At 39.8% G+C, this 21,644-nt stretch overlaps 2 protein-coding genes across 3 annotated transcripts; one reads left to right on the top strand and one right to left on the bottom strand.

Annotated features, from left to right (window-relative positions):
- Nucleotides 1-6,095: 6,095 nt before the first annotated feature.
- TPRKB (TP53RK binding protein) lies at nt 6,096-11,192 on the bottom strand. 2 transcript variants are annotated; one of them, XM_082498419.1, is made up of 6 exons: nt 11,135-11,192; nt 10,689-10,885; nt 9,818-9,940; nt 9,350-9,526; nt 8,412-8,520; nt 6,096-6,109 (listed from the first exon to the last, which is right to left on the bottom strand). In XM_082498419.1, exons 2-5 carry the CDS (start codon nt 10,827-10,829, stop codon nt 8,434-8,436), a joined length of 528 nt encoding a protein of 175 aa, XP_082354545.1. In that variant the 5' UTR covers nt 10,830-10,885; nt 11,135-11,192; the 3' UTR covers nt 6,096-6,109; nt 8,412-8,433. The 2 variants fall into 2 exon arrangements, with proteins under 2 accessions (XP_082354545.1, XP_082354544.1); XM_082498418.1 differs by lacking the exon at nt 6,096-6,109 and having other exon boundaries at nt 8,388-8,520.
- A 74-nt stretch (nt 11,193-11,266) lies between these two features.
- On the top strand, nt 11,267-16,284 carry ALG10 (ALG10 alpha-1,2-glucosyltransferase; the record flags this gene model as incomplete). The annotated part of the gene is made up of 3 exons (XM_082482732.1): nt 11,267-11,431; nt 12,044-12,241; nt 14,899-16,284. 3 exons carry the CDS (start codon nt 11,267-11,269, stop codon nt 15,952-15,954), a joined length of 1,419 nt encoding a protein of 472 aa, XP_082338858.1. The 3' UTR covers nt 15,955-16,284.
- Nucleotides 16,285-21,644: the final 5,360 nt, after the last annotated feature.

Here is a 21,644-nt window from a genome sequence, read left to right as displayed (position 1 = left end):
TTGGGGCATTCTGGGGCTTGTAGTTGGCTGGGGTGCCGCAACGGCCGCCGGCGTCGCTGAGAGGGTCGGACCGGGTTAGGCCAGACCAGGCCAGGTCGGCTCTCCCGCATACCGCGGCCAGTTTTTAACAGGTTTGCGTGGGTGTCCCTAAACGTAATATCTAAGAGTCTTCAAAGAGAACGTTTACCTTCCTCGCTGATTTCTGGTTCCGGTGGCAAGAGTTTTACTCGTGTGGCCGTTAGAAGCAAACAGCACCTGTGCTGCAAGTTTACTTGAAGGCACTGGAGACCCCATCAGTTTCGGTTAAACGGTCACAGTGTTGATGAAATTAGGAGAGCTCTTTTTAGAAATGTTTATTTATGGAAAAGAGTTTTAAGACCGATGAGAGTATGAGTAAATAACCTCAATCTTAATTTTCTGGAGCCTAAGTGATATCCCAAGACATATTTGGAAATTACTAATTGTTTACTAAAACTAAATGAACCAATTTCATATATATAAAAACATAAACGCCGTGTGAAGGAAAGGCAAAAGCCTTTTGAAATGCACCAGTACTACAGGTTTGGATTTGTCTTAACAGCAGTTATATGTGACAATAAGCTTAAAGTAGTAGCTAAAATAAGGTTATTTTAATTTATTTTGTTTTACAGTTTAAAGATGGTACAAGAAGGTGTTCACATTTGGTTTTGGGAAAGAAGGGCTTTGGCCTGTTTTTCTAAACTACAAATTTAAATCTGTTTATTTGGAAGCCCTGCAAATAGTTACTGGCCCACTGGATTTATTATGCTGAGGCTACCATTAACCTAGCTAATTAGGCAATGCACAACTTCTGGGAGAACTTCTGCATTGACACAGCCTCTTGTTAATTAATGGCTCCATGTGGGTGGGGAAGAACAGGATATATATGACACTGTAACTAACATTAAATGACCAAATGTTTTCTTTTGTGCTGATATACTGCTTATTGAATATGATCATGTTATAAAAGGCAATAGATTATTAAAGACGGCACCTACATTTTCATCAAAATGTCTGGATATTAGAGCACATGTAACTGATGATGGCTTGAAATTTCACTCCAGGCAAGTTAAACCAAATTAGACTTGTAGAAAGGAACTAATTTTTGCCCCAAAATAGCCTGTGATCTAATAGAAAGTAGTTCTAAGTTACAGCTCATCCTGCATTATTCATCACCAGAACCCTCCATCTGTGCATTACTTGTGTTGCTATGAATTTGGCAACACTTTAGCAGCAAGCTACTGTTTATAAGAAGGGATCCCAGCAGCTAAAAGAAGCCAGTCGTTGGGATTACTCATTACTTGCCTTGTGAGCTGCTGCAGGGAATTTCTTGAAGGACTATGTCAAAATCAGCTTTAGAAAACCAGTAATTTGAGAACTTTGATCGACACATATCAAGTGCTCACAGATTAGCACTGGTGAAGTTGGTGAGCTTGGAAGAAAGATTCTTTTTGTTGGTACTGAGTGAAGATTCTCCTTTTTTGTGCAAGGAAACAAGAGGACAAAAAAGGCCTTTTTTCTCTCTGCAAGAAGAAATCTGACGCATTGGGAACTCAATCACCGAGACACCATGAATGCTTGCAGGAGGTAAGCTGCACATGCTGCATTCCTCCCAGGTAGGAATAGGAAAGCAAACTGCTGACAGAATATTCCTCATGCTCTTCGCATGATGCTGCCAGATGATCATGAACTGTGTTATTTAATTTGCAGTTACACAAGACAGAAGGTAGCCCTTGTCCTAATACGAATGTTAAATGTATATTTCTAATTCTACAACTTCGTTCTGTAAAATCTCAGCTGCAGAACCGTTTTATTGATGAATTACCTTTGCAGATTGTACTTCCTAGTCTTTCCTTTTTAACAAACCAGTTTTGAAGTCTCTCTTCCAAGTGTGCACAAGTATATAAATATAATTTGTGTTTAAAAGCTCTTTACTCGTAAACTGTATCTGCGGTAACATTTTTGGTAACACCTACTCTTGTGGTGATAGCAGCAGGAACATGTATGAACCAGAGCTGTAATACATCTAATACTTCTTGGACCCCTTCCTAAGCTACATGAAAATCACAAGCTTATTTATTTCCTTTTGGCATTTCAGTTCAGATGGAATTGTGGAAATTCAACATTTTTTTTCTCTTAAAAAAAAAAAGCAAAGAAAGCCCACTGGTGCTTAGCAGGCAATTTTCAGTGGCGATAACAATAACTGGAGGTCAGTTACCATAGACTGACACTTCTACTTTCAAACCATTTGGGAAAGGTGGCAGAGCAATGTATGTTAGTCCAGGGAATCCTGCAGATATGCTTTGTGTAGTTACTCTTGATTGGTATCTTTCGCTAATTAATACCTTGACACAGAATGCCAAGGCAAGTCCCCTCTGAAAAGCAGAGACAGAAACACATTATCAGAGCAAGATGGGAAGCTCACATAGCACATGCTGTGCTTATTCCCATGGATTAAAACTTTGGAAACTGGTAATTTTCTTTAAACCCTGCCACTCTCATAACATTGCAAAATGAAAGGGTATGTTTTTTCTCATACAACTGATTTGTATCAACAGTAAGAGCACTGTGTGTCCTCTAACAAGCCCATACCCAGTCTCTCTGCCTGTCAGTGGGAGAAAAATACCAAATGCTGGGTAAATGTTTTGCATTTCCAATTATGGAAATTACTTTGTTAGCCCCATACAGTTTGAAGAGCTCTTTCCCAAATCTAGTCAGTGATACAATGCACACTCTGGACTTCATTGTGAACAACATTGAACTGTTAACAAAAAAAAAAGAATAATTTTTAATCTTAATCTTGCTTTTTGTTATGGCAGGATACATTCTCTCCGTGCTCACAGACAGAAAACCAATGGGAACAAAAGTGAGAACTGGCACAGCGCCTCCGGGTTCAAGCAGCAGCAGCATGGAGATGATCTCACTACAGTCCATACCCTTTACACAGTGATTGTCATGATCCTTCTAATGGCAATCTGGGGAGTCTGGTCAAGAAAGGATTCGTCCTTATAGCAGCAATATGCTTCTTTGTCAAATATTTAAAGGAATATTTGTGTCAATTATCCATACCCAGGAGGTACAAAAAACTGGTCTCAGCATATTACAGTCTACTTGAAACTGCTTAAACTGTTGCTACGTGTGGAACTGAACCTGTGAAACAATTTAATAGGCAATGTACAGAACATGACTTTGTGAATAACATATATCTGTGAATAACATACATCTTTTTGCACTGTAAACATGCTTATATTACCCTTCGCGTGTATATGAAACTTTCATTAAGCACAATATGCTAGCAAGGAGAAGAGTTCAAGTTATGTTTTTATTGGTCAGTGTTTTGTATATCCACCCCAGCTTTCCATTTTTGAACTTAAGTTGCCCAGTCTCTACCTCTGTTAAAGTTACCTGTTCCAATCCATGGTAAAACATATGCTATAAGTAGGCAAATCTGCCATGTCACAACAATGTAGGGGAAAAAAAAAATCAATAAACCCAGCTATCCTGCAGGCAAAGGAAGACCTCTGAACAAGTCAAATTCTCACCTCTGTTGCTGAAGAGAGTTTATATGGGACTTGCATATTTTTAACTTATGGTAATGCCTTTGTAAACTCAGGAATAAAACCATGAAGTAAACTGTATTTGTAAGCATCCTTTGTTGCAGAACCAACTGGCTCAGTCTTCAATCTTGCACCAATAAATTTAATTCCTCTTCAACCACTGCTTGCTTTTCCATAATTCATTAATACATCATGGCAGTACCAACCTCTGCGTACACCTGCCCATCCTTGATGGGGGGCATTCCATATTCCCACTTTTCCATGGAAGTAACTCCACTCAGAAAACCTGCAAGCTTCCTGGAAATACAGCCAGTTCCAGCCTCTGTTAAACTCTGTTAATTTTATGGTTGCCTGCTCCTGATGAGCTCTGGTTAATGGACTGGCAGCTCTTACGGGCAGTGGCTGTTGGGAACAATACTCCAGGCCTTTGGAGCTTAAACTCAACCCCCACATTTCAGCACTGCCTAAACTAACAAACAGTATCCTAATAAACAAAGAACAACTGCAAGATATTTTGAATATTTAGGAGCAGATAGACACATGTTTGCAATTACGTAGTACCTGTAGACAACCTTGTAAGTCTCATGTACCCAACTTTGGTATCCATCCATAATGAGGAAGGGGTACATAAACTGAAATGTTTCTGAGAAGACCTACATGGCATGCCTCCAGGAGTGTTTACAAACACTGTGTCAGCTCTCAGCCAGCAGGTGTGGGTGCTGGAATGGCTGTTCCTGTATCCATGCAGCACTCTGCCAGTGTTACCCTACTCGGGCAAACACCCCACCTAAGGTACCACTTCATCATGCTCTAACGTGGGAGCAAAGCTTTGACGATGCTCTCTCAAGAACAGCATACAAAGGAATAATAATAAAAAAATAGGTGATTAGCGCATTAAATACATAGGGACCCCAGTCATAAACCATATAGCATGAACTAATATTATAAGTGAAAGCAAAAGGATGGTCCCTCCTTTGTAAACGTTCCACTGAAGTACACAAGAAGAGAGAAGGATTTAGACATTCTGACAGTAGTACAAAAAATCCCAGGCAATGGCCTCAGTGCGCTGGAAGCTGTCTGTCATCACAGTTTTTACAGGAGAGAGGGAGTTTAGACAATGGGTCACAGTGGTACTGAATAACCATTTATTTTGAAAATGATGAAGGGAAGTTCTCCTGGCTGAAGTAGGCACAGGAGGCCTGAAGCTGCTGCTTTGAAAACACAAGGCAAGAGGGTAAGCTTGGGCTATAGGAGACCGATGTGAACCGTGAAGGGCTTTGGAATTAAAAGCAGACAGGTAAAAGCCTTTCAGAATGACGGAAGAGAGGAAGCCAGTGAACAGAGCTGGCAAGGGGAGCACTTAAATGTGAGAGAAATTCACTCCTGGAAATGGTCACCAACAGCTGATGTGGATTTTTCTAAGATTTTGTAAATCAGATTGGCTCTTTGTTCTAACATACTTTTATAAACACACATTTTACTAGTATCAAACGCAGTTCAGAGATGCACAGGCTGCAGCTCATAAACTGAGCTGCTCCAGCAGCGAATCCACATCACTTGCACTGATATGTTCACCATGGTGTCCTGCAGATGTGGCTGCAGAGCGCTCAGGGGGAGTCAACCTGATGTGAGGCAGCCTACTCTCTGCTCCTCTCTTTCCCTGCAGAACCTGACTGTCCCTTGCACATCACTGCGAGATTTGCCACGTGCCAAAACATACGCTCCCCCCAGCCATGAGACAGGCACACATCTGATCCCGCACACACACACCAGCCCACAGGTGAAAGCTGCCGGCAAATCCTAGTGTGCTGCTGGACATCCTCCCCTCCGGGAGGACAACTACCTCTGTCACAACAGGGTGGGCAAGTTTTCCTTGAGTATATGTCTGTATTCCTGCTGCGTGCCCAGAGGCACGCAGTGTTATGTGATGGACAGGCCCACAGTTTGGACATACATCACATCTACCCAGGCTGAAAGTTTGGGAACCATCTTTAACTCAAACAGCAATCGCCTGCTGGTGTTATCGCATATTACAAAGTCATTGTAAAAGACGGCTTTGTAGAGTCTGTTTCTTGCTTGCCCTGTCTCCTTTTTTATTTTTCCCTGAGAAATTCACGTATTGTAAAGCATTCATGCAGGAAAGTGAGTTCTGTGGTGGGTGAAGTTTTAGTCATCGCCTTTTAGAAGCACAGGCTGCTGGTTTTGCTCAGTTTTTGTCATATACACAATGTTAAAAAGGCAGGACAGGTAAAAATAAAAACAACCAACCCCAAAATGACCCCACCTAAAAAAAAACAAAACAAACAGAAAAGCTAGAACTGACTACACATCATAGTTTTGGATTTAGCTGTTAAATTCACAAATCCTGGCAGGTATAATCCTGCCTCTGAAGCACTGGAGATCCAAATAAGGTATTAAAAATGCTTCAGCTTCCTCTCTTTCACCTTGTGACAGAGGAAACGAGGTGTGAAAGTTCAGAGGAGACAGCAGCAGAACATTCAATGTTTTGAAAAACCTGTCTTTTTTTCCTTAAACTTTTGCTTTGCTGAAAAACAGCAGTGGTTGATTTAACAGTAACATTATAGATCCAAATTTACTAATTTTTAATGTGCTCAGAAGGACAAACGTAACTTTGTGGGGTCAACAAGATCTACATTTATTACCGTGTTTTGTAAATAATCTGTTTAATTTAGGTAATGCAACTAGGACTAGGGGAGAACTGTGGTCTTGCAGGGCAATGGCATGGTCTTCACTGCCAACAGACCCAAATCATCTGCCTGACTGAATGATACTACATACGCTTCAACTCCCAAATTAATTTCCAGTAAATCCACCCATGAAAACAGCTCATTCGGGTCTCACACTAAATAACATTTTCATAATTTAACTCATGTCAGCAGTAACAAACTAATTAATGTTTCTATGCCAATGAAACAGACTGACAAGAATTAGAAACTGGGAACCCAAGTTTGGAACCTGTGTATCAATTCTTATGCAGTGATCTTTTTATTAGTATTTCTCATATATTAAACAGACCACACAGATGTTCAAAAAAGGTTGTGGTTTAAGCATACCTGCCTGCTGTTATTTTAAGCTACCAAAACCAATGTCAGCAGTTCAGCCAGCAAATATGATGATATACTCCATGTACCAATTGGACTGTCAGAAAAGGAAAACAAGTCTTTTATTTTCCATGGTCATTCTCACGTGCTGATGTTACGCACATTTTATTTCAAGACTCAAGCCCTTCCCAGCTCCATTTTTTACTACTGCCTCACATTTCCCTTTAGAGAGGATGATACAATCTGTAAAACCATCTTTAAACCAAGAAATCAGCACAGCCATTTCTCCTGTATAATTTCTTTTGATAAATTTTGTAATTCACTTGGTAATCATTCTGCCATTGATTTGGTTGGTAAGAAAGATGGTATTTGTACTACTGTTTTAATTGAGGGAAGAATTAACCAAAATGTAAGCCAGAAGCTCGAGATTTCCATATTAAATACAGAAAGACAGTCAATACTAGGTTTTTATGTCAGTTTGCTGGTCTGTTTACTGTAGTGGATAACATTTCAACTCTAACTCAGACTTGCCTCTCCCCCAGATATATTTTGTTTTCCCAAACACTGTGTAAGAATCTGGGGCATACTCTTCCAAATATTTTGTAAGTACACAAATCACAATAACTCAGAGAACGTTAGGGAAAAAAACAAAATGCAGACTGCTATACAGTTTTATACGCATCCCAGAAAAACAATACAGCATAACAATTACAAACAGTATGGATTTCTACCTAATTAGGACAGCAATTTTTCTTAAACAGGATGGCTGCATGTGATTAAATGATACTCATGCAGAGCTGTCAGACCTGGTGACTATGGGAAATCAGTATTCATTTTACTTCCCTTTGATGGCCTTTTCTAACACTGGTTCAACAAAATGAGTTCAATGATCCTTTCAGAATGCTATGTAAGTTATATCGACAATTTAAGTGAATAAATCTATAGTGCAAATTCTTCTGTGAATTCTGCACCTGGAACCAGGCCCTAGGAAGTCGGCATCACCACACATAGTTCAGCGTTATAAAGTAAAAGCACCTCTCGTTACCCTTTAACGCCAACACTAAAGTACCCCAGCAGCACATCGGTACCTCAGCAGTATACTGCGTCTGATGACATCAGACTGTTACGTGCTGACACCACCATAGCATCATCCATACTAACCTTACCCATCTCTGATGCCCGCAATGCCCCCACCACTGCCTACCATGGTGCCCCTCCTGCCCTTTCCTGTTCCCAAAGGGTGGACAGTGACTCTATTCCATTAGCAGAACAGGGGAGGAGCTGCTGATAGTTTATGGAAATTTTCCTTTTTCTAGTCAATCAGCAACACTTCATGCCATAGAGGCACCTTTTCCAGCAGCAGTATTGGTAACCACCAGGGGTGCCAAAACAAAACAAATCAGGGGAGAGTTAACAAAAATTATTTACAATGTTTGAATCCTATTTTGGACTAGCAAACCTTTTGATGAAAGAGAAAAGTAAGTACAGATTTCCAAGCCATCTGTTTATGATCAACTTAAGGTACTGGCAAAGGTGATGTTTTTCTCTTGTTAAGAAAATGGACAGAAATGCCAATGGCAACTTCTGCTTTGCAGGGCAGAATCGCTCTCAGTGCTTAGAACGCAGCTCAGATTAACCCCATATCCAAGCTTGCTCAGTTATGGTTAAAGCTCAGATATCATCAAACTACTCAGTACTATACCAGTTTCTCTGATGTGCAGGATGAATTGCAATGAAGTGTTTTTACATCTTAAAGAGCCCTCTTTTTCCTTAAAAAAAAATTTATTTCCACATTTTCATAAAACATCTTTTGTTGACATTCTGCAAACAATACTATCCAATAAAGTACCGATTTTTTCTTCCTGCGGAGTAACCTTGTACATCTGCAGAAAAAAAGAACAAGAGAAACATAAAAGCCGTATAAGGGAAAAAAAATTCATCATATATCTTCTAAAAATATATACACAACAAGAAAAGATTTCTGCCTCTCCCTCACTTCTTACATTAGAAATTCGTATTTTGTCTTGCCTGGAAGACAAAATTCAGAATGAGGAACCAAGCAAATTCTGAAACTGCAAGAGACAAAGGAAAGCTAAGAAACGGAATGAGAACAGCACTTTTTGCTTCCCATGTTGTATGCTACCATTTGTCCAATTTTATTCTTATGTCTCCTATCATTACTTTGGTGGATGTGATAGAGATGATTTGAGCTACTTGAATTTTATCAAGTGGAACACATATGCTTCAAGATACCTATCTAGCATATGGTAATCTTTTAAAAGCATGCATGCCCTAACAGCTCCCAGCAGCTAATCAACACATTTTTTATTTTAGCCGCCCATGCTGGGACTATTTATGTACTTAAGATTATGAAATGGTTCAGAACTGAAAATTTATTTTTAATTAAATGGATATTTGCCTGAGAAAACAGGAAGCAGAAGTGACTGAGTGGTAGGCAGCAACCTGGAATTTATTTTTATGTTCCAACTTCCTGACAATGTTAAGAATTTGATGACTTAAAATTTGTGATGTCAGGGCGTGACAACTAGAACTTTTTCTTCAGAATAAGAAGATTGTAAGAAAGAAATAATCAAGCTTCACTTAAAAAAAGTTTCCAGTTATGCTAAAGAAACACAAACCATTGATATTTAATTAGACAACTAAATAAACTACCCCTTTTCTCTATGCCAGTCATCTCATTCGGTTACATACCTTTTTAACTTTGGCAGTGTCTGTGAGTTGAGGGAGTTCATCTAGAGGAACCTGTTGGCCTTCTACTTGAGATGTTATATCTTCCAGATTTACAGTTTTTCCTCTGTCCGTAATCACGACAATGAGTACTGCTGTGTCAGTGTCTGAAATGCCGAACTTTTTAAATGCATCTGAAATCTAAGAAAAGACAAAAAATATCAAAATATTATGTGTCACTTTCTCACTATATACAAGCAAGCTTTGCAGTTACTGGGCCAAATAAACCGAGAGCATAAACTGATACATGTTTTACATTAATGGAATTCTGATGAGCTACAAGAGATAACAGTGTATTAGTGTTATTAAAAATAACAGTAACTTCTATTAGTAGCCAGGTAAACAGTTAAGTGAATACCTATATTTAGTTTGGCTGCATGGATCTTAGCAAGCTTCTCTGACAGAAGAAGACATTTGTTCAGTAAATCTTACATTGTTGCTTGGTGAAAGGCTGAAAATAATTTCTGAATAGAGAGTTCTGGTCTTCATTTTACCTATCTTCTGTAGATGAACTGCTTTGTTTGCCGCCACAAGAATTTGAAAAGGATCTACAATCTGTAAAATACAACAAAAGGAGTTAAACAAAATTTAACATGCTATTTTGAACCCTGAAGAAAACCTGACTACTTAATTTTGCTTAAGTCTGCAACCATAAAAGCGAGCAAATCAGTAGTCTGCAAGTTATTTTAGCCATTCTTGCTCTTCCAAAGTTAATGTGATTATTTACTGTGTGTGATAATACTTGACATAAAAATAAAGATTGCCCTATATTTCAGCTTACTGAAATCTTTTGAAAAAAGAATCACATTACTAAACCTTCTGTCAGTAAACTGCCAGATTAGATTACTTTTTTTGTCCCTTCCCTAACTACTGCCTGGCTAATTCTAACAAAAAAAAAAAAAAAAAAAAAGACTAGATTCAGAAACTAGTTATGGGTTTAAATGAGAACTAAGGCTCCAAAGAGTGGTGATTTTTGACGGCGCATTAAACAATTAGTACTACCTTTTAGGTATGGAAGTAGATTTAAATAGCTCCAACAAGAAGGGTGCGAAGTGAATCAAAATGACAACTGTTTTGGCCAATCCTGCCAAGGCTCTTTTACACAGACAAACCCTTACACTTGTAGGCCACTGTAGTGAAGTTAAAGGAGGGGCATTTGTGCAGAGAAAGCGAAGTGTGTATATGGCAACCCGGGATCACAAACACTGGCGGTTCCTCAGGCGGTTCCCCGAGGGCAGGATGCCCACACGGCCTTCAGAGCCCTGAACGCCGCACGAAGAGGACAGCACCAGCGCTCGCTCACCATCGCGGGGTTTATTAATGCTCCTTCGACAGATCCTTCCATGGCCGCCTTTCTCAGGGCGGCGGCGTTTTTCACCCGGTTGAAGAGGAGGAGGGTGACGCCGCAGCCGGGGAACAGCTCCAGCTGGTGCCGGACATCCATACCGTCCCGCCGCCGCCACAGCAACGCTTACACACGGACGCGCCCGCTCCTGCCTCCTGTAAAGCACCATTTTCAATAACACGCGGCCATTCACATACGGGTTTCAAGGCTTCCTAGAGGGGGAACCCCCACGCGTGCGGGCCCCACGGCCGAAGGCAGGCCGCTCCGCCCGCCCCGCCGCTCTTCTCACCCCTTTCCGCCCACCGACAGCGGCCGCCGCCCGCCCGCCTTCCCTCCCTCCTTCTCAGCCCAGCCCGGCCCGACCCGACCCGGCCCGGCCACCGCCGCGCCCGCCAAACCCTCACCGCCGCCCGGCGATGTCCTCCGCCGCGGCCCCGCGCCGCCAGGCCCCTCCTCCCCGGCCCCAGCCCGCCCCGGAAGGGCGGCCCCTTCCCGGCCAGCGCGGCGGCGGCGGCGGTAGCGGCGGCGGTAGCGGCATGGAGCGGGGCGAGGCCTACGGCTTCTCCGCCGCCATGAGCGGCGCCTTCCTGCTGTCGTGCCTGCTCTTCGCGGCCATCAACCGCCGCCAGCGCGGGCCCTACATGGACGAGGCCTTCCACGTCCCCCAGGCGCAGGCCTACTGCCACGGCCGCTTCCTCCAGGTGCCGCCCGGGAGCCCTCCCGGCTCGTGCTTTCCAGTCAGGATCGATCATTTCTATAAACATAACGGCGGGCCCTTTGAAAAGGGAATCGCTTGTGGGCATCGCTGTCCGCAACGCTGGTGTGGGCTTTCTGTTGTGCAGGGGTGCGGTGGGCGGGATGCAAAGCGTTCACTGTCTGGTGACAAGTAATAGGACGAGAGGAAAATGGGTTCAAGTTATGCCAGGCGAGGCTTAGATTGGACATTAGGAATTTTTTTTTTTCACTGAAAGGGTTATCAAACATTGGAATAGGCTGCCCAGGGAGGTGGTGGATTCGCCATCCCTGGAGGTGTTTAAAAAAGGGGTGGACGTGGTACTTGGGGACATGGTTTAGAAATGGTTTTGTCCGGTCAGGTTAATGGTTGGACTTGATGATCTTAAAGGTCCCTTCCAACCTCAATGATTCAGTGATTCTATGAAATTTCAGTCTAATGCCAGGAACTGGCTATAAACGTCCAAGCTAACAAAATGGGGTGAGGGTGGGAATGGTATATTGTAACCCCTCGTCTGTCCCTGGTCTCCTTTTTTGTGTGGTAGCAGCTCCGTAACCGAGTTTCTCTCTCCACTTCCCAGTGGGACCCCATGATCACCACGCTGCCAGGCCTGTACCTGGCCTCGGTGGGAGTCGTGAAGCCGGCAGCGTGGCTCTTTGGCTGGACGGGAAGCGTGGTGTGCTCTGCGGGAATGCTCCGGTTTATTAACCTCCTTTTCAGTGCTGGGAACTTCTATTTACTGTATTTACTTCTGTCCAAGATCCATCAGAAGAATAAGGTACTGTCAAAGCAGAGTAATTTTATGTGCTTGTACAAGCAATTTTGGTGGCTCTGTGTCTGTTAGTATTGCTACATAAGTGAGCTGTCCTCAGTTTTACATAACCACAAATACTCTTACCAGTTTAGCCAAGGAGGCACATTCCTTTTCTCTACATTTTTTAAAATATATTTTTTTTCTCTCAGGGTGCAATCCTCTAAAAACTTGCTCTTGTGCATAAGTAGTCCCATGGAAATAAAAGTTAAAGTTAGTAAGCATATAGACTTACTATCCAAAGGTCTAACTGTTCATCTGGTTGAAATTTCTTGAGACTCTCCACAAAACTTCAACCAGTGAATCCTGAGTGAAGCTCTGTGAGCTGTGTTTAAACTAAAATGCATTCTTTAGAAAGATACCAGGTTTGATGTCGATATTTAGAACTGGAGAGTAATTCAAGGTGGAAAGAACTGGAGAATGCTTCAGGTTGGAAGGGACCTTAGGAGGTCCACCCTTGAGCTCAGAGCAGGCCAGCCCTAAGATCAGATGATGTTGCTTGAGGTTGGGGCCTGGAAAACTCTCCAAGGATGGAGAATGACTGCACAGCTTCTCTGGGAATGCTGCTCCATGCCTGACTGGCCTTACAGTGAAGAAGGTTTTTCTTACATCCAGTGTGAACCTTTCATTTCGTTTTATGACTGTTGTCTCATGTCCTCCCACCATGTACCACTTCAAGGAGCATGGATCCCTTTACCTGTTGACATCCTCACAGGTATTGGTAGGCTGCTGTTCCATCCCCCCAAGCCATCGATTTTTCCAGGCCAAACAAGGCCAGGTCCCTCAGCCTCTGCTCTCAGGGCAGGTGCCTCAGCCATCAACTGTCTTGGTGGCCCTCTGCCGTTGCTCCAGTTTACTAGTGCCTTTTTTGCATCACGGCACAAAATTGGATGTGGTATTCTAGGTGCAACCTAACAAATTGAGTAAAGAGGGATAATCATTTCCCTTACTGCTGCTGTGCTCTTGTTAATGCAGCCCAGAAGGCTGTGGCTGTTCCTTAGTGCCAGGGCATGCCACTGGCTCACGTTCACCTCGCTATCTGCCAAGACCTCCAGGTCCCTTTCCACAGAGCAGCAACTCCTCAGGTACTCTGTGCCCAACCTGTATCATTGTGGGGATTTCTTCCTTCCCAGGTGCAGGCTTTTGCATTTGTCCTTGTTGAATTTCATAATGTTTCTGTTGCCCTATTCCTTCAGCTGGTGTAGGTCACTCTGGATGACAGCTCTGCTCTACCATATTGCCTGTTCCCCCCAGTTTAGTGTCATCTGCAGACTTGATGAGAGTGTACTTTTGCTGCCTTCAAGTCATCGATAAAGATGTTAAACAGGACAGGTCCCAGTATAGATGCCTGTGGTGCTCTGATTGTAAACACTCAACTTTGGATGGAGTGTGACCAGTTAGCCATCCAGCCAGTTTTTACCTGTCTAGCTGTCCACCCACCCAGACCATAACACTTCAACTTGGATACAAGAATATTCTATGTTTACAGTGGTGGAGCATCCACCACGGTAGTAGGCAAGTGGTTCCAGTGGTTAATGGCCTATTCAAAATCTTTCACTGTAGTGAAGTTCTTTAGTTTGACTTTTAGCCATAAGAACATTTTCTTCCTGTTCCCCAATAACTGAAGGGTTCCTTTACTATAAAGAAAATTTCTTCTGAGGTATTTTCTTACAGGAAACTCTTCATGTTTAAGCGCATAAGACTATATGGAATTGGGTCAAATTCAGTAAAGTGTTTCCACTTTTGGAACACTTTTCATTTTATGGTTGGAGGTGGAAATACAAATGTAGGAAAACAAAAGGTTTCACAACAGTAGTCTAAGCATTAGAAAGTGTGGTTGTATTGTTGGCACTTCTTTGAACTCAGCGTTTTCTCTGTTCCTCTTTTCTGTAAGCTGGTGACTGGCTATTTCACCCCGTGCTACATCATTCAGAAATATCATGCAACTTTTTTTAATGTTATGAATTGCATTGCATCATGTAGTGAGTGGGATAACTGGGAGGACATTTTAACTGCATGGTCTCCTGCCTTCTTTAAAGTTTCTTTTCTAACTCATGAATTATAAAGAAGATAAACAATAAAAGCTGCACCAAAGATTAGAAAGTTGGAACTGGCCACTCTGTGGACCGGCTTCAAAAGAGGCAATAGTATAAGCATAGAATTATGTGTTCTGCTGTCTCACAAATAAACAGAATCTGATGTTGAGATTGCAGGCATAAAATGTTGATTTCTTTTCTTTTCTTTTGCCCATTAGTGTAGCTCTTTTATCCTAGGTATGGGAACAATTATACTCCCACAATGATCTTAATGCCACAAATATGTGAACACCTGACATATGAAAGAAGTTGGTGTATTTTCGTTGCCATATTTTTAACTCACCTGCAATAACGTTCTGTACTTTCATTTGCCTTTTAACATTGTATAGTCTGACACTCTGTATTAACATAGCAGGAGGTTAACAAAAATATAGCATGTGTGCTTGTGCAGTAATGGAACCAAAGAGCATAAGAGACATTATATTGTGCTAATGGAATTTTCAAGAATGATACTCTTTATTTGGTTTTGTTTGTTTTATTTTATTTTTATTGGACACTGCTAACCACATTTTTCTGCTTCTTCTCTAGGCTGTGTCTGGTTTCCAGAGAGTCTTGTCTACTTTAACTCTTGCAATGTTTCCCACCCTTTATTTTTTTACATTCCTTTATTATACAGACCCAGGATCAGTATTTTTTACTCTCTTTGCCTATTTAATGTGCCTTTATGGTAACCATAAAACTTCAGCTCTGCTTGGATTTTGTGGCTTCATGTTTCGTCAGACGAATATTGTGTGGACAGTTTTTTGTGCTGGAAATGTTGTTGCAGAGAAACTAAATGAAGCCTGGAAGACAGAGTTACAGAAAAAGAACGATGAAAAGATTTCTTCCAGGAAAGGATCATTTTCAGATGTGATCAGAATATTGCGGTTTCTTAATGAATATCTCGTATCACTTAAAAACTTGGTTACACTTACTGTTTTAACTTGGCCATACATCATATTAGTAATAGTGTTCTTTGTTTTTGTCTTCATCAATGGTGGAATAGTTGTTGGTGACAGAAGTAGCCATGAAGCCTGTTTGCACTTTCCTCAGCTGTTCTATTTTCTGTCCTTTACTGTTGTTTTTTCATTCCCTCATTTATTGACCCCTACTAAAATCAGGAAATTCCTTCTGTCATTACGAAAGCACCCTGTGCAGTACAGCTTAGTTGCTGTCATCTCTTTGTTCCTGATCTGGAAATTTACCTATGTACATAAGTATTTACTAGCAGATAACAGACATTATACATTCTATGTCTGGAGAAAAATCTTCCAAAGACACGAGCTTGTAAAATATGTATTAGTTCCAGTCTATATGTTTGCTGGCTGGAGTTTTGCTGATACACTAAAATCAAAATCTATATTCTGGATCTTAATGTATTTTGTATGTTTATTAGCGGTCACAGTTCCTCAAAAACTGCTAGAATTTCGTTACTTTATTTTGCCTTTCTTAATATATAGGCTCAATATTCCATTTCCATCTCTATATAGACAACTTCTGGAGTTAGCTTTTTATATTGTTGTGAATGCTGTAACTTTTTATCTTTTTCTAAACAAAACATTTCAATGGCCAAACAGTGATGAAATCCAGAGGTTTATGTGGTGACTTTTTTTTTTTTTTCGATGCTTTCATACCATTAGGGAAACTCACTTCTGTTTCAGGACTGTGGGCTCTGGAATAAAGCAACATGTTTTGCATTATGTAAGGACTTTTTTCCCCAGCTGGAATTGGGGAAGTAAGCTGTTTGCTTATATTCTTAATACTGAATGTGAGATCTGATATGTTGTAATGTGAAGATACTGCATATATTGAATTTATGGGCTCCTGGAATTAACAGATTCAACCTGAGGGGGAATTTGAGAACACCTTTCTGTAATTAGTGTGAAATAAGGGAGATGTTTACAGTCATTTTTCATTATAATAAAATATTATATAACATGCCGTTGAAGGTGTGACAGTTTATGTTTCAGAGGTTTCTCTTTAAAACAAAGTATTTCAGTGTTTAACCTTTTTGTTACCTCTGGGTGCATATTTACTCCTTGGATCAGGCCACTTCCATCTGGGTTTGCTAGCGGTCAAGGTATGAACCACTACTAAGTATAACGTTTTCACAACCTCCTACATCCCACTGAATTTTCATGATTTTTTTTTTGTCAATAAACACTTACATTAGTTTTGCAACCAGAATGTAGGCTTTTAAATCATTAGAGCATTTTGAAAATTTTATTTCAAACTGATACTTAGAAAACACAGTGGAGGCTGTGTGCATGTACCTTCTTTGGGGGAATAAATGTTATTGTACAACAAAAGATAAATTGCAGTTGATAATGTGACCTATTAGAAGAGGTGTAATTTATGTATGTCAGACTGAAATGTGTCGTTACACAGTGGAATGCAGTCTAATGAATACCCTTTTAAATAATCAGGCTTTTATGTCCTGAGGTTCTGTGTTCACAGGTTTGTATTGAAGTAGGATATGAGTGGACTCCCAAGTTGAACTGAATGTTTCTAAGATCTTTGTTGTGTAATCTTAAGGAAATGCTAATGGCATTACTGAATTGTTCATTTAAATGTTTTTTGTATGTATACAAATCTAATGGAACTAGGGAGTATATATATTTTTTTACAAAGGTAAAATACAATGTATGTGTGTATATGTATATTTTTGAAAGGATTTGGTGCATTATCATCAGAATGAAAGAAGGCTGTAGTGGTTCCTGTCAGTAAATTATTTTAGTTAGATTCAAAAATATTTGATTGCTTAAAGTTAACTATTAAGCAGTTTTAAAATATAACTAAATTATGTGGCAGAGGGGTTCAAAACTTAACATGCTCTGTAGCATCTTTAAGTTCTTTCTTGTTCTGTAATGAAAATACTGCAGCCAAATCTATGCAAACATAGCATATTATTGCCACTCCACTCACTCTGAAATGGAATTGTTTCTCAGAAGGTCAGTACTGTGGAGTTATTTACTCACATCCGCATGGTTATTTTTTTTCTTTTACAGTATGCCAATCAATGTCCTGTTTCTGATCCCTTCCCTGTACTAACACTATGAAGATTGTGGTTAACGCAGAGTCTCCTGTCCAATGTCTTTGTGACCCTGTTTCTTCTAAGGAAACCTTAAAGTCACTCTTCAATGAGTAGGTTTGTTTGTATTGAATTTAAGACCTTTGCCAGGTCACTGGTTGCTTCTTGGCTTGTTACGAGTATGGTAATTTGTTGATAACGTGTGTACCATAGGGAAAGCCATTTTCACTCAGTCCCTATTTGCTTTCTCATTGTGAAGGGACAAGAGACACCAGAAATGGGTTGCTTTTCAAGAATCCGGTGTGATTCTTGAGGAGTCCAGGATGTTGCCTTGTGTTGTGGTTTTAGTATGACAGATTTAGGGGGGGAAGTCTCGCATGCGTTCTGCTTCCAATTTTGACTTTGTATACCATGCCAGTAAAAACATAACCAAGGTAAAGATCATATATGTGTTTTAGTACAACTTCATTTGTGTCCTGAAATACTACTACTGAGCAAGTTGGAATGGTTAACATGGGAAGGGATGGGGTGCTGGCTAGAATTCTGAATTGTCTTCTGGATCTGGGTTTTTTTCTGTCTTTATGGAGGGGAGCAGGTGTTCATTCACTTGACAAGATGCAAAAATTCCTGTGCTTACATAGTCTAAAGGTGTTTTGTTTTGTCCAGCATGTCTATTGATACTGGTAGCTGAATGCCTTTGATTGTCAACACTGTTAAGAGACAGTGTGTATGCTTCCTACTTACTCTTAACAGGGATAGCAGCCATGTTTCAAGTGGAAAGAACCGAGTTTAAATATATACAATTTTAATGCATTTATTTTGTAAAGAAAAGTGAATGCAAAAAGTCCCCCAAGATTTAGAGCACAATACCTTTTTAATGAGCTCCACATCAGAAGACACGAGAAAAATTACATGTAGAGAGATGTCTGTGAACTGTTGTTTTTTTTTTTAACCAGTGTTCTAAGATGGTATAATATTTTATCACATGATTTATCAGTATAGTAGATATTTTTCACAGTATAGTAGCTATGTTTTCACTTTTGCTGATGAACCACAGAGAATTTGCAGGTAATATTCAATGTTAGCCTGATTCAGTCTCAGAAATCAAGATGGTTGTAATTATATCATAAAGAAAGGTCTCCAAATTCCATCAACATCTCTTAGAAATTTAACAAATATCAGTAGCGGTAGCATTGCTATATTGCAGATATAAGAATTAGTTAAACATACATTATAATCTTGGAGCAAGTATCTTTTGGAAAATTGATTTTAGTATTTTGCTCCTGAAATATTTCCATTGTAGTTGTTTGTAATTTATTAGCTATTTGTCTTAAAGGAATGCAGAAAGGACTGTTTACCCTGGTTTATGTAGCCAAGGTCTTCTAGTTTCAGTAGAACCATAATTGCTTACTTTAGGTAAATTCCTCAGCAGATGTCATTGGCAATGAAATTACTTACAACAGCATTAAAATGATAACGTATTGTAAATTTTATTAATCAGCTATCCATTTAGAAAAAAATCACACTAATTTGTTGAAATGTCCAAGATGGAAACAAAAACAGCGTAGCTAACATTTTTATAATTGCTGTTTAAAAATAAAGGCTCAGGCTCAGTTTTTCTCAGACAGACAGAAAGATGGTGATTTTTCAGTAACTGTCAGAATAATAACAATAGAGAGCTGAACAGCCACCACATGGCTGAATTGTTTTGAGGTGGAAAAAAAGACAAATAATTGAAGAATTGTTTTTTACTCTTAGTTAAAAATAAGTTGTTATTTGGGAAGGTAGGGAGTTTGTTTGATAATCCTATATACTGTGAACTGTATTTTCTGTTATTCGTGAGCATTCTGTATTTCATTAGTTTTAAGTTCTTTGACAACATATGTTCATGTTTAAAATTAGTGTGAATTTTACACCATAAGCAATATGGGCATGCTGAAATATTTTTTTATCTGTTGCTTTTCTTGTGAGTAGATAAACCGGATGGATTGCTTCTGGTAAAAATATTGTAGGAAAAAGTATTCTGTAGTTTCTGTGGACAGATGCTTGATTTTTGTCCTGTTAATGCAGATCTGTTTTGTTGTTTTTTTTTTTTTTTTCACAAGGTGGCAGTCTTGTGCCATCTTGTTGAGGTGACCAACTGCTTAATGCAATGCTACTTCAAATCATAACGTCACGATTTTTAGCAAGACTATTTCTGAGAATTAGAAAACGTCAAGTTCTCTTATGGTTGATTGCTTGTTTTAGTAACTGGTTTAGCTAACGTATCCTTCCTTGTATGTAATTTTAAATATATCTTGTACATTAAGTTTTAGAAGAAGAGCAAGTTTTGCTCATCTTTAAAGTGTCTTATCTTGACATTTTTGGTATTTGTGGAATTTCCATGTCTGGTCTGAGAGAACAAAATGAAACTTGAAATCTTACTGTTGAAATGATGTCACTGTTTTAAACAGTGTAGTTGCTTAGAAAGTTAACAGATTTCCTTCTGCAGCTTTATTATTAAATTTCACAGCATCCTTATTTTCTTCACATATTCATTCTATTCATTGCAATCTAAAAAGAAAAAAGAAAATGTGTTCCTCAATTTGTCCTCCAAAGTAGTTATACTTTGAGACTGATGCATGGTGCTTTTCTGAAATATTCACTCTTTTTAGTTGGATGATGCACATATCAAATATAAATGCTCCAATGTCTGTTAGCCCTATAGTAGTTGACATACTGCATTTTAAATGCATCGCCTAGTTTTTGTGTAATGAAAAAGTGTAAAGCCAGAGTCCGTGAAAATGAGTGCTTCCAGTTATCTGAAATTCTTTGTATTCATCATCCTAATTTTCTTCCCCTGAAAAGCTTTGCTTTCCTTGCTTATCACTTGTTAGATAGGACATGCTTTTTATTTTCGATTCAGTGACATTTGTATGTCAGCTGAGGCATCTTTTATAGAAAAACATAATTCTTAAAAGTATGCATTAGATGGATGCAGATAATTGGTTTTACTAACAAACATCATTTTGCAAACAAAAAGAATCTCTCCATGAGACAGAAATACTAACCTAGCTAGCAGCATGGAGCTAAAATGCTCTTAATTTGCAAGTTTTTGTGCTTGATCTCAGAATACGCTCAGGACCTCACACTGTTCCTTCAGCTTCAGAAATATTTGGGATATGAGGAGCAGGAAGGAACTGAAAAAGATTTGTGTAGGTAATTGGCAGTGCAGTGCTGCCATAGCTAAGTGTGCAACGCGACCAGGAGCAAAGATGAGTGGGCTGCTTTTGGGGGTCTTGGGGCATGGCAGTATTTAGCAGTGCACTGTGGCTTGCTAAATTACATGGTGATATAGAAGAGTTGTTTGTCAGACATGAGTGGGAATGTCGTCTCTGGCTGGAAGGAGAAGCTGCTTGTTGCTAGAGCTGGCCTGATCACTGTGAGAATGATCTTGCTGAAAGTTGGGAGCTAATTGGTTTATTGAAAGATGGTTTGGTTTGGGTTTTTTTTTTTTTTTTGTATTTAGCTGTGGATCTGTAAATAAAAACTGTTCTTCACTGTGTTCAAGAAATGTTGTGAGCTTGCTTGAATTGCAGCTGTGTGTCAGCAACAGCGAAGGGGTTGCTTTCATTTTCCAATTGTTAGTTGCCCAGATACTCTAGTGTTTTAATAAAGCAAAAATTGTCATATCTTAGAAAGTAAACACTTTTAAAACAATGTCTTCACATGTGCTTTATATCCTGTTTTTCAGTAGATATAAATTAATATGCCATGCATTTCATTCAAATTTGTATGAACTCGTATTAATAGTAGCAGTGTATGCATTTTCAAAGATGTAATTGCAAAAGTTCGTGTCCTTAGCTACCTTCAGATCTTCTCTAATGAGACTAGATTTCCACATTTTCATATGAACCCTCCTAAAAGTATTGTTGTAGAAATAATCTCGTGAATATACAATGCAAAAGGAATGGTTATGGTGATTATTGCTGACAAGAGTCTCTAATTTTAGGGCACCGCTTCAGACCTGCAACTTTAATACACGTAAATCATGCTGCATTTTCCTGCATTCCTATCAAATCCCAAACAAAGCATTGCCTGGCTGAATTGAAATTTAAATGACAAACTTCAAGAGAACAAAGGAGACGCAGTCAGGAATATCGCCTATTTCAGAGATAGTGCTTCACCCTCTGGGTCAGTGCTGAGCAAATGCCACAACATTGTTAGTGTGTGGGAGTCAGCACATCATAACTATAGTCCTGGCGAAGAACAGCGTGGGTGTTTT

The sequence above is a fragment of the Vanellus vanellus genome, assembly GCF_965231255.1.
Source record: "Vanellus vanellus genome assembly, chromosome: 1".
NCBI lineage: Eukaryota > Metazoa > Chordata > Aves > Charadriiformes > Charadriidae > Vanellus > Vanellus vanellus.
The sequence above is the reverse complement of the archived record's forward strand: the minus strand, read 5'-3'. Positions and strand labels throughout refer to the sequence as shown.